At 40.5% G+C, this 13,974-nt stretch overlaps 1 protein-coding gene across 3 annotated transcripts in view; it reads right to left on the reverse strand.

The window, feature by feature from the left end:
• LOC126094496 (conserved oligomeric Golgi complex subunit 1) overlaps positions 1 to 13,974 on the reverse strand; it is a 135,392-nt gene that overhangs the window by 79,257 nt on the left and 42,161 nt on the right. For all 3 annotated transcript variants that reach the window (XM_049908904.1, XM_049908905.1, XM_049908906.1), the window contains exons 7-8: positions 5,252 to 5,608; positions 2,175 to 2,269 (exon numbers count right to left, since the gene is read on the reverse strand). In XM_049908904.1, the coding sequence (XP_049764861.1) occupies positions 2,175 to 2,269; positions 5,252 to 5,608 (452 nt within the window). The remainder of the gene's footprint in view (positions 1 to 2,174; positions 2,270 to 5,251; positions 5,609 to 13,974) is intronic.

Raw genomic sequence — 13,974 nt, forward strand, 5'->3', positions numbered from 1 at the left:
CCTAGTTAGTATCTTTTGTTATAGGATGAAATAAGTAATTGTTTCATAACTTAAATTCTATTGTTGACTTACAAACAAATATAAATTCTGTAATACGAGGGTAATCCCAAAAGTAAGGTCTCCTATTTTTTATAAGTACATAGACCTGTTTATTTCTACAATGGTTTACATCAGTTTACAGTTTGAACATTTAGCTACTTTTCAACATAATCACCATTTCTGTCGATGCATTTTTGTAAACGCTGTGGCAGTTTTTGTATGCTCATGACATACCAGCTCACCACCATGCTGTTCAGGAAGTTATGAACCTCTTCTTTCACCTTGTCGTTGGAGCTGAACTGCTGTTGTTTTAACCTAGGGAACAGGCGATAGTCACTGGGCACCAAGTTAGGACTATAGGGTGGGTGGGTGATTATGTTCCACTGAAACTGTTGCAGGAGAGCAACAGTTTGCCGAGTGATGTGTGGGCGAGCATTGTAATGGAGAATGTGTACGCCCTTGCTCAACATTCCTCTTCTCCGGTTCCGAATTGCCCGTTTGAGTTTTTTCAGAGTCTCAAAGTACCTGTCAGTGTTAATTGTGGTCCGAGCAATTCAGCTCCGGCAACGAAGTGAAAGAAGAGGTTCATAACTTTCTGAACAGCATGGCAGTAAGCTGGTATGACATAGGCATACAAAGACTGCCACAGTGTCTACAAAAATGCATCAACAGAAATGGTGATATGCCGAAAAATAGCTAAATGTTCAATCTGTAAACGAATGTAAACCATTGTAGAAATAAACAGGTCTATGTACTTATACATAAATAGGAGACCTTACTTTTGGGATTACCCTCATAATTGTAATCATTTGGAAGACAAAATGCTAGAAATCTTTAAGTATTTATTTGACTCTATTTTAAAACATGTTAGCAAATTCAGCTCTTCATTAATTCCAAATTAATTAACAGTTTTGTCAAAAGTAGTGTTTGTGTAACGATATATCTTGGTTTCATCATTTAAACAAATAATTCGGCTTAAGCCTTTTAGTAGAAGAAACTGTTAAAAGGAACGAATTTTTCAATGTATTCAGTTAATTTAATAACTTAAGATTTAATTGTAATTTCTGTAAATCAAACATCGAACAATGTGAAGTTTCAGTACCTATTATTGTGAGGATATATAAGGCCCCAATTTTTTGTCCCAAGACAGTCAGTCCATGGCCGAGTTTCAGACGAGAAACCTGTGTCCGTTAGATCAACAACAATGCGTCAACGTAACTGTGAAATAAGTGTTACACAATTAGGCCATGTGTTAAAACAATGATAGTGACTGTTCCATATGTACCTTTATATTCGTCAAGAACTGTGAACTTTATGGTTAGTTTTTTTACTGCTCATAGATGTTCAACAGTAAACTACTGTAGCAGTATGTGGATGTTCACCTGGAACCTATTAATGAGGCTTATCGAAAGTTAAACAATAGTGCACTGGCCATATAAATGGATATATGGGGAGAGGGGTTGTGAAAAGTGAAAGCAAACAACTGTGTAACGCAAATGTGCACCTGTTGGCTACATCATTTACAGTAGATGGTACTGCACTTCCTCCCCTATTTTTTCAGCCAGTATGTCAACACTGAGGACAACAAACAAAGAAACAAAGCAGGGAACATCATCACATGTGCTAAATGGCATGCTCCGAAACAATGGAGCCTGCACCAGCACTATACCCTGCTGTTAGATCTGCCTGTCTCACTTTCAGTGTGAGCCAGCCTCCCATGTACATGTTTTTCTGATGATGTGTGGATATCCAACACCTTGTCACTCACTTGTGGTTTCACTATTCTTCAACCACCATGTGAACAGCTTCACTGTTTCCAAGATGCTCGTTCTCAAAGAAGTGGCAGGTAATAACAATCTGTCTTCTGTCAAAGTTCTTCACATCTATGAATTTCTCCATTTGTGGCCAGTATGCTCTCTAGAATGATTCCCAATTCATCTTTTCTCCACTGACATTCTTACCTTATTGTGTCACATGCCCACAAAACTGTCAGGCAGCATTCAATCTCAGATTGAGCAGTTCTCACAATGTTTTGGCTCAACAGTGTGTGTTTATGAAATGTTGTGTATCCTTGAACACCTCCTCACCAAGAAATGAAAAGTGTATCTAATTTAATTAGGACAGGAATGACTGACCTTTTCCATCTGGTGCTTCCTGATCAGCTTGCGGAAGATCAGTTTCCCATTCCTTCCACACAAACCAGCGTAAATCTTGTTCAGGTTCATGCAGCCTTTGAAAAATAAATTGAATACACTTGCAGTAAACTGTTGCAAACAGGCAATTGTTGCACACTGCTCAGGGAAATGATTCTATACACAGCAAATTTTTTATAATCAAACAAGGAAAATCCAGGATTGAATAATGCAATATTATGAAAAGGATACATTACTACTCACAATATAATGGAGATCCTGTGCAGATAGGCACATCAAAAAGACTGCGGCATAAGTGGGATTTTGGCTGAAAAGGCCTTAATCAGAACTTGACAAAACACACACACACACACACACACACACACACACACACACACACACAAACATACACACACACACACACACACGCGCAAATGCAACTCCAACACCTGTGTTTGCATGAGGGCTTGTGTGTGTGTGTGTGTGTGTGTGTGTGTGTGTGTGTGTGTGTGAGCGAGTGCGCGCGCACGCGTATTTACAATTTTTGTATCAGTATTCTGTACAGTTTGAACGATAATTTAAGCTCCATGTCCAATTCACATCATGCACACTGTATTGAAATACACAGGGTGATTCTTATCAATGTTTAAAAATCCCCAAAGTGACATTGATGGTGCTGGGTCAAGTAATTTAATATAAGACACACGAGGTCACAAATGTCGGGAAGCACACCAAAAATGGATGAGAAAGGTTGAATGTGTAATGTCACCAGATGATGTGCCTCATTGCATTCTGCAGTGGCTGGACTGGGGTATGAAGGGCTGATTGAGCAACGCAATAGTTGCATTCGTGTTAACAGTGCAAATTTAGAATATACTTTGTAAATGTTAACTGTTGTAAATCTAGAAGTTACACAATTATTGTCCTCGCTGTAGCCAAGTAAAAGCTGTTCTTATTTTGTGTTTTTTTCATCCCCCCCCCCCTCCTCTCTCTTCTCTCTTCTCTCTCTCTCTCTCTAAGAAAACTTAGGTCATCTACTGGTAATGATGCAATTTGGGAGCTTATACATATTTACTTGTGATTTAATACAGTCTGTTTTTATTGTACAATACTGTACTTTGCAATAAACCAGAGGAGATTGTGAGACCAGAAAATAAAATATTAAGTCTTACCTCATTGTAAACACATAATTGTCTAACTAATGAAAACACACTGCTTGCCACACACAACACATGAACACTGAGCTCCACATGTTTAAGTAACACACATGGGCCTAGAGCCACAGTGACACGAATACCTGACTTGGGTTGGGATGATCAGTTGCGACGGACTGACAGGCTAAACTGCTGCACGTACAGCGAGACACATCATCTGGTGATGTCACATGTTCGGCATTTTCCATCCACTTTTGGGGTATTTCCTGACATTTGCGACCTCCATGTGTCTCACATTAAATTACTTGTCTCAGCATCATCTACACCATTTCCCAGGCTTTTAAATGTTAATAAGAACCACCCTGTATGTTGGACATATGAGCAAGCTCCATTTCAAATCAATAGTAACACTTTCCCACATGCACCTGATTTTTCTTGAGACTATCTGCAAATTGCCAGAAATAGTGGAAGAGGAAAGGCAGAGAAACAGAAATGATAGAATAGTAATAACATAAGTAGGCATTCAGCTACATAATAAATAGTAGGAAAATAATCCTGGGTTTCCTCCTCAAATGGATCACACAAGTGACAGTACAGATGTTTTTACATTTTTAGGGAAAAACATATCTGCAAGTTTTACAAATAAAATGACATGATACCAATCCTTGAGAGCCTTAATCTATAAAAAAAAAAAGAAATGTGACTATTATTAATTTCCAGGGTTATATGTGAATGCAGTCATGCCACATGTCAATCCCACTGCATATTTTGAATAACTTTTTATATGAGCATGCCACTCAATCAGCAATCTGCCTAAATAAACAGCATGACAAAATTATGAAAAGAGAAGAGGTTAGCAAAAAGCAGTCCAGCTGAGCACATAAATGCTCAACTTCAATGTCTTCTTCAAAATCTGGGCCATCTGGATATCACTAGTGTTTTGAAACTGATCATCGTGTATGATGTAGCCATGTAACCATCTGCGGCTTCTAACATTGCATTTCGGTGATAATTATCATCATGCCCACAATTCCACTCTTTTACATGACAGGACAAGTAAAGTTCTCCTATAATCAAAGAGAAACACTTTGTCTTCACCAGTGAGTGGCAATGTCAAAAGAGAATCATCAAAACTCACTATTTCAAACTCACAGTTATTCATTATGTGGAGATTACATCTAACAGAGAAGGTTTCAAAAAGAAATGTGTGTGAAATGCTGTGCGTCCAATGCCCTGGACTGACATACATAGGGAGGAGAGTGACAGAAGTACTGAAAGTGATGAAAACAATATGCCAGTATGGAAGTAAACAGTGACATCACTGAAGACTAAGATTAGAAGGCTGGTATTTGTCCATAACTTATCAACATTAAAACATAAAGAATATGATTTAGAGTGACCAAATTGTGAACAGCTTTTGTAAATGGGTAATGTGAATAATTTTTTTCCATCAGCTTCCTTTTGATCTTTCCTCCTCAAAATTAAGGTGGTGTCATTTTCAAGCACTGCTTGTATTTTAGCCAATACGGTATATACTGAGCAGCTCTCTCTACTCTTTCCACTATTTGACAATATAGTAATGCCACTACAAGTGAACTATTAAAACTTCATTAGAATGCAAAACCATAATGACAGCAAAAACAGCCAAGTCAGATAATGGTGCCAGGATAGTGCGACATTCAGTAGTGGCATTAAAATGCAGTCTTTGTAACAGCAGTCTTAATTGACAGCAGATGAAAAATGAGATTCAAAGCATAAAATATTTTTACACAATTGATTGGCAATTGTTAGATATGGCAAATTCCAGTATTTCTTCCCTTCACCTTTATTTCTCCCCACAAATCTCTAGCAGGTTGATATGCAATTAAAACTTGACTCCACCATATAACATTTGGTGAAAATTATAATTGTTAAAACATTCTGTACCTGATATATGTGATGTCCTTTACTGCTGCTCCAACTGCACTCTTGACTTTCTGCAGTGCACTGCACCACTGTTGGTCAACAAGACTGTGTGCACAGGATGACAATGAAGGTCGAAAGAATGTTCCCCAAAGATCTGCACCCTGTGGAACAAGTAGTGATCGGCAAATAGCAGCATGGTCCTGAGAAATGGCTGCATGCCCTGCCCTGACAGCAGCTAGACCTCTCAAAGTGCGCACCAGTTTTAGCAGCATCGTTACTTCTTGAGAGACATACTCTCGTGTAGCATCCACCCATGAAGATAATGACTCTTTGATTAATCCTGGCAGAAGAGGATCCACCTGCTGAGGTGATGATGGCCTACAAGTAATAATTCAATTACATCCTAGTTCAAAAGTCATCAAGCAACTAAATAGCAACACATCATCTAACATAAAAAAGAAATACTATTATGGTAACGGAAATTACAAGTTGGAAACAGACAAAACTGACGCTACAAAATCACTCACCTATAGCGGACTGATATGTGGCACAATGCCATGCGTACTACCACAGATACATTACTAACTTTACAGTTATTTCTCTTTATGCATGCACGCGCACACACACACACACACACACACACACACACACACACACAAAACTTTGGGTGGGAAAGTGGGTTGCTTAATCTAGAGAAGGAACACAGTAACTAATACAATTTGGTATGTTGTAACTGACCTGCATAACATATGAAAAACATACATACAGATATAAAATTTGCAACTTTAGTTCGTTCCCAAAATGTGCTTTGATTTTTTTATACTAATTAGTGAAATAAGGTTTTACAGTATTTTTGCCTATTATTCTGACATGCTATTCCACTATTAATGAATGTGACTTATGCAAATGAAGCTTTTGCTGTGCATAAAAATTCATAACTGCAGTTGCAGTTAGTGTTCTCTGTTGAGGACTACGTAGATCATATAGAAAAAGGCAAATTCTGAACTAAATTTAGTTCCCAATAGCATTGTTGCCCTGTACTGCCCCAAAACTACTTTCACTTGTTATTAATGACTTTACTGGCCCACTAATTGTTCACTCTACAGCTATGAGACAGCAAATTCTGATGGCATTTAGGTGGCAGTTACTAACACTAAACCATTATTGGCTGTTATTCTTTCATGTGATAGCAATTCACATAGCGAGGAAATTGTTCATTTGTTTATCACATGCATTGCTAAAGTATTCTTGCTTTAACAGGAGATAAATTACAAGGTACAGTAAAGCTGTCATCAACCTTTACGTTACTTTGAACACCATGGTGCTTTACTACACATGGTCCTACTGGAGTTGTTATGACCTTGCCTTCCACCAATCTTTGAACAGACTTTGCATTCATGTGTAAGGGGATCCATATTTTAACATGACTCACAAAGCAAAGTGCACCTCAGAGTTTTTCACATTACAAAAAATTGCTTGAGGTGAAATAAATTATAAGTGACAGTTTAAAATTCTGAGAGTGACTGGAGATTCAACTTGTGATCTCTGGATCCACAGTCTGACACTTAAATGCTGAGACACAGATAAGGAATATGGGAATAATAATGAAACTTCCGGGCAGATTAAAACTGTGCCAGACTGAAACTCATGCTCGGGAGCTTTGTCTCCCAATGGCTAGTACTCTACTGACTGAGCTACCCGTGCACGACTCCCGACCTGTCCTTACAGATCTACTTCCGCTGGTATCTCATCTTCTACTTTCCAAACTTTGCAGAAGCTCGTCTCTGAAATTTGCAAGACTAGCACTACAAAGAAATGACTTACCCACAAACAGCGGGATGTTTTCAGAACGAGATTTTCACCCTGCAGCGGAGTGTCGTTGATATGAAACTTCCTGGCAGATGAAAACTGTGCGGGATTGAGACTTGAAGTCAGTCCCTTTGCCTTTTACGGGCAACTGCTCTACCAACTGAGCTACTGAAGTACGACTCCACACCTGTCCTCAGAATGAAAATCTCACTCTGGAAACATCCCCAGGCCAGTCTCCACAATATCCTTTCTTCCAGGAGTGCTAGTCTTGCAAGTTTCACAGGAGAGCTTCTGTGAAGTTTGGAAGGTAGGGATGAGATACTGGAGGAAGTAAAGCTGTGAGGATGGGTCGTGAGTCATGCTCGAGTATCTCAGTCAGCAGAGCACTTGCCCAGGATAGGCAAAGATCCCGAGTTTGAGTCTCAATACATTACAGTTTCAATCTGCCAGTAAGTTTCATATCAGCGACATTCCACTGCAGAGTGAAAAATCTCATTCAGGGAATAATAATAATAATAATAATAATAATAACACAAAATCCTTTCCAAAGCGCTTTTAAACAGGATAGAATCTCAAGCAGATACACTAATTGGTGAATACCAGGCCGGATTCAGAAAAGGACGCTCATGTGTGGAACAGATATGGTGCTTAAAGACAATATTACAAATGAGGAAATGCAGAAACACAGTAGTTACATACATCGACTTCAGGAAAGCATATGATTCAGTCGACCATGGAACCCTGTTTAAAATCATGGAAGAATTTGGGATCGACCGAAAGACACGAAAAATCACAGATCAGACACTTACAGGAACAACGGCCAAAGTGAAATTCATGGGCGAAGTATCAGAACCCTTCGAAATCAAATCTGGAGTTCGACAGGGGGACGGACTATCCCCAATCCTTTTCAATATTGTTCTAGAAAAGATAATCAGGGAATGGGAACCTCACGTACAGGGTTTCCAAATTGGTATCAAGAAAGAGAACCGAATTAAAGTCAAGTGCCTTGCTTTCGCTGATTATATTGCAATTATCACCAATAACAGAACAGAAGCAATTCACGCAGTGGAAAAACTACATGAAATTTCACAAAAAAACCGGACTACAGATATCTTATGAAAAAACCCAATATATGAAAAGGCAGCCAGAAAATAAATCCCCTTTAATAACAAAATATGGTAAAATTGCACAAGTCAGCCATTTTAAATGCCTCGGTGAAACTATACAGTCCTCAGGATTAAACCGAATTGCCAATGAACAAAGAATCACCAAGGTCCAGAAGGCCTACAAGCTAACATGGACGCATTAAAACAAGAAATGCATTTCAACAGACGCAAAATTGAGGCACTATACAACAGTGATTCTTCCAGAAGCAATCTATGCAGCTGAAACAATGGTGATTGATAGTCATTCAAAAATTAAGGAAATAGAAAAGCAGGAAAGAAAAATTCTCAGGAAGATTTACGGTCCAATCAACAAAAATGGCATTTGGATGAAGAGACCACAAAACGAACTCTATAGAAAGATCAACATAGTAACAGATGAAATCAGAAAGCCCGAGCCAAATTTTATACACACATCTACAGGATGGAAGACTCCAGAAGAGCAAAGAAATTATTCAATATTATAACAAGGAGTAAACGTGGCACAGAATGGCTGAAAGAAGTCCAGAGGGATCTACAGCAGATCAACATAAAAAATCTCGAAGATTGCACCAAGTGCCGGCATAAAATCACAAATGTCAAGTTTGGGGAAAGAACATCGCGTCAGCCTGGTAAAAAATGGACAGAGGAATGGAAGAAGGAGCATTCTGAGAGGATGAAGAGGTTTTGGGAAGCAAAGAAGTAAAACATCCGAAGATGAAATTATGAATTCAAGTTCAATTGCTCTCCTAAAGGGAACAATCGTTATAATAATAATAATAATAATAATAATAATAATAATAATAAATCCTGTGAAGGCCCGGGAAAAGAACAGGCCTCCGGTACGTTCTGCCAGTCGTAAAAGGCGATGAAAAGAACAAACCACTAATAGGGCTAACCCCCCTTTTAGTGTGATTATTTGGTTCAGGACAGAACTAAAGAAGCCTCGGACAAGCAACGTCATGGTCGGGGACGACGCTTGAACCCTATGCCCGCCCACAGTGGTAATGACACTGCTAGCCAACTGGAAAATGATTTAAATCCAAGTAGAGGTGTTTTGCAGGATATGCTTCCTGCAACCACCCTAGAAGGAAAACAAAGACAGAGGATGAGATGATCAGATGACGTTAATCGACACCTCATGTTCTGTTATTACCAAGCAACAAACCTAGGAACCAACACAACTGGATACAGATCACAAGTATACACAACATTTATTACCAGATACCCAGAATTAAAATTTTTAACAGAACGACAACTAGCTGATCAGATCCGTGTAATAATCAGAAATAACAGGATACCCCAGTCAGAATTAGAAAACATCAAACAACAAGTACAACAAATACTGGAACAAAATAATGTGCAATTAGAAGAAGAAGAAAATACAGTAATGGCCTCAAACATCCCAGAGAAAACAAACAAAGAACAAAACGCGTCAATTAAACAATCAGAGGAAAACGAAATCTTAAGACAGCCACCAGAACAAGCACAAATAGAACATGAAGTGACACACATGTTAGATATAGAAGAAAAATTTCAGTTGACATATATAGAATACAAAGACACAAATACAGACATTAGACCATTCTTGCATAGACCACCAAATAACCCACAAGTCGAAACAACAATAACAACTATCAACACAATCATACACAACAAAATAAATGAAAATACAACTATGGAAGAGTTACAACTACTGGTTTATGTAGGAGCACTCACTACACTAAATATACACACTAGGCTGAGATCAGAACCAACCAACACACAGAAGAAACCCACAAAACCAGCATGTCAACACAGGCTACAGATCAGAATAGAAAAACTGAGAAAAGACATCGGACAGCTACCACAATTTATAAGAAATGAAATATCAGACAAAAAACGAAAAAGGTTAGGTAAAATCTCACAACAAGAAGCAATAGAGCAATTAGATGAAAAGAAGCAGAAATTACAAGCATTGGCCAAACAACTTAGAAGATACAAAAAAAGTGAAAATAGAAGGAAACAAAACCAAACATTCAACACAAACCAAAAGAAATTTTACCAGACAATAGGTAACACACACATTAAAATAGACATTCCACCAAACATAACAGATGTGGAACACTTCTGGAGCAACATATGGTCAAACCCGGTACAACACAACAGACATGCACGGTGGATACAAGCAGAAACAGACTCATACAAGATGATACCACAAATGCCTGAAGTGATAATTTTGCAACATGAAGTCACCCGAGCAATTAATTCTACGCACAATTGGAAAGCCCCTGGAAATGATAAAATAGCAAATTTATGGCTAAAGAAGTTCACCTCAACACATTCACATCTAACTAAATTATTTAACATATTTAAAAAGAAAGATGATGAGACTTACCAAACAAAAGCGCTGGCAGGTCGATAGACACACAAACAAACACAAACATACACACAAAATTCAAGCTTTCACAACAAACTGTTGCCTCATCAGGAAAGAGGGAAGGAGAGGGAAAGACGAAAGGATGTGGGTTTTAAGGGAGAGGGTAAGGAGTCATTCCAGTCCCAGGAGCGGAAAGACTTACCTTAGGGGGAGAAAAGGACGGGTATACACTCACACACACACACACACACACACACACACACACATCCATCCACACATACACAGACACAAGCAGACATATTTAAAGACAAAGAGTTTGGGCAAATATGTCTGCTTGCGTCCACACACGTGCGGATGGACATGTGTGTGTGCGTGTGCACACCCGTCCCCCCCCCCCCCCCCAAGGCAAGTCCCCCCGCTCCCGGGACCGGAACGACTCCCCACCCCCTCCCCCAAAACCCACATCCCTCCATCCCCCCCCCCTCCCCCCCGACGAGGCAACAGCCCGCCGCGAAAGCCTGAACCCTGTGTGCATGCTTGCGTTCGCTTGTGTGTCCGCCGACCCGCCAGCACCTTCATCCGGCAAGTCACATCATCTTTGTTTTATATATATAAAGAAAGATGATGAGACCCACCAAACAAAAGCGCTGGCAGGTCGACAGACACACAAACAAACACACACACACACACACACACACACAAAACTCAAGCCCTCGCAACAAACGGCCGCCCCGCCAGGAAAGAGGGAAGGAGAGGGAAAGACAAAAGGATCCGGGCTCTAAGGGAGAGGGCAAGGAGTCACCCCAATCCCGAGAGCGGAAAGACACACCCTAGGGGGAAAAAAGGACAGGCACACACTCGCACACACACACACACACATCCATCCGCACATACACAGACACAAGCAGACATTTGTAAAGGCAAAGAGTTTGGGCCTCGGGACGGAAGTACAGAGGCAAAGATGATGTTGAAAGACAGGTGAGGTATGAGCGGCGGCAGATTGAAATTAGAAATTAGCGGAGATTGAGGCCTGGCGGATAGCGAGAAGAGAGGATATGCTGAAGGGCAAGTTCCCATCTCCGGAGTTCTGACAGGTTGGTGTTAGTGGGAAGTATCCAGATAACCCGGACGGTGTAACACTGTGCCAAGACGTGTTGGCCGTGCACCAAGGCATGTTTAGCCACAGGGTGATCCTCATTACCAACAAACACTGTCTGCCTGTGTCCATTCATGCGAATGGACAGTTTGTTGCTGGTCATTCCCACATAGAACGCTTCACAGTGTAGGCAGGTCAGTTGGTAAATCACGTGGGTGCTTTCACACGTGGCTCTGCCTTTGATCGTGTACACCTTCCGGGTTACAGGACTGGAATAGGTGGTGGTGGGAGGGTGCATGGGACAGGTTTTACACCGGGGGCGGTTACAGGGGTAGGAGCCAGAGGGTAGGGAAGGTGGTTTGGGGATTTCATAGGGATGAACTAAGAGGTTACGAAGGTTAGGTGGACGGCGGAAAGACACTCTTGGTGGAGTGGGGAGGATTTCATGAAGGATGGATCTCATTTTAGGGCAGGATTTGAGGAAGTCGTATCCCTGCTGGAGAGCCACATTCAGAATCTGATCCAGTCCCGGAAAGTATCCTGTCACAAGTGGGGCACTTTTGGGGTTCTTCTGTGGAAGGTTCCGGGTTTGAGGAGATGAGGAAGTGGCTCTGGTTATTTGCTTCTGTACCAGGTCGGGAGGGTAGTTACGGGATGCAAAAGCTGTTTTCAGGTTGTTGGTGTAATGGTTCAAGGATTCTGGACTGGAGCAGATTCGTTTGCCACGAAGACCTAGGCTGTAGGGAAGGGACCGTTTGATGTGGAATGGGTAGCAGCTGTCATAATGGAGGTACTGTTGCTTGTTGGTGGGTTTGATGTGGACGGATGTGTGAAGCTGGCCATTGGACAGGTGGAGGTCAACGTCAAGGAAAGTGGCATGGGATTTAGAGTAGGACCAGGTGAATCTGATGGAACCAAAGGAGTTGAGGTTGGAGAGGAAATTCTGGAGTTCTTCTTCACTGTGAGTCCAGATCATGAAAATGTCATCAATAAATCTGTACCAAACTTTGGGTTGGCAGGCCTGGGTAACCAAGAAGGCTTCCTCTAAGCGACCCATGAATAGGTTGGCGTACGAGGGGGCCATCCTGGTACCCGTGGCTGTTCCCTTTAATTGTTGGTATGTCTGGCCTTCAAAAGTGAAGAAGTTGTGGGTCAGGATGAAGCTGGCTAAGGTAATGAGGAAAGAGGTTTTAGGACGGGTGTGCACACGCACACACACATGTCCATCCGCATGTGTGTGGACGCAAGCAGACATATTTGCCCAAACTCTTTGTCTTTAAATATGTCTGCTTGTGTCTGTGTATGTGTGGATGGATGTGTGTGTGTGTGTGTGTGTGTGAGTGTATACCCGTCCTTTTCTCCCCCTAAGGTAAGTCTTTCCGCTCCTGGGACTGGAATGACTCCTTACCCTCTCCCTTAAAACCCACATCCTTTCGTCTTTCCCTCTCCTTCCCTCTTTCCTGATGAGGCAACAGTTTGTTGTGAAAGCTTGAATTTTGTGTGTATGTTTGTGTTTGTTTGTGTGTCAACGACCTGCCAGCGCTTTTGTTTGGTAAGTCTCATCATCTTTCTTTTTAAATATATTTTTCCCACGTGGAATGTTTCCCTCTATTATATTCATATCATAAATTATTTAACAGTTACACTGCAGACCCATACACATTCCCTGATACACTTACACATGGAATAACCTATCTGAAACCTAAAGATCAAGCAGACACAGCAAACCCAGCTAAATATCACCCCGTAACATGCCTACCAACAATCTACAAAATATTAACTTCAGTCATTACACAGAAATTAATGACACATACAACACAGAACAAAATTATAAATGAAGAACAAAAAGGCTACTGCAAAGGAGCACGAGGATGTAAAGAGCAACTTATAATAGATACAGAAGTGACATATCAAGCTAAAACTAAACAAAGGTCGCTACACTATGCATACATTGATAACCAAAAAGCTTTTGATAGTGTACTCCACTCATGGTTACTACAGATATTGGAAATATACAAAGTAGATCCTAAATTGATACAGTTCCTAAACATAGTAATGAAAAGCTGGAAAACCACACTTAATATCCAAACAAATTCAAATAATATCACATCACAGCCAATACAGATTAAGCGTGGAATATACCAAGGAGACTCATTAAGTCCTTTCTGGTTCTGTCTTGCTCTGAACCCAGTATCCAACATGCTAAATAATACAAATTTTGGATATAATATTACTGGAACATACCCATACAAAATCACACATTTGCTATACATGGATGATCTAAAGAGCTACTGGCAGCAACCAATCAACAACTCAACCAATTACTAAAGATAACAGA

This window comes from Schistocerca cancellata, chromosome 8 (genome assembly GCF_023864275.1).
Source record: "Schistocerca cancellata isolate TAMUIC-IGC-003103 chromosome 8, iqSchCanc2.1, whole genome shotgun sequence".
NCBI lineage: Eukaryota > Metazoa > Arthropoda > Insecta > Orthoptera > Acrididae > Schistocerca > Schistocerca cancellata.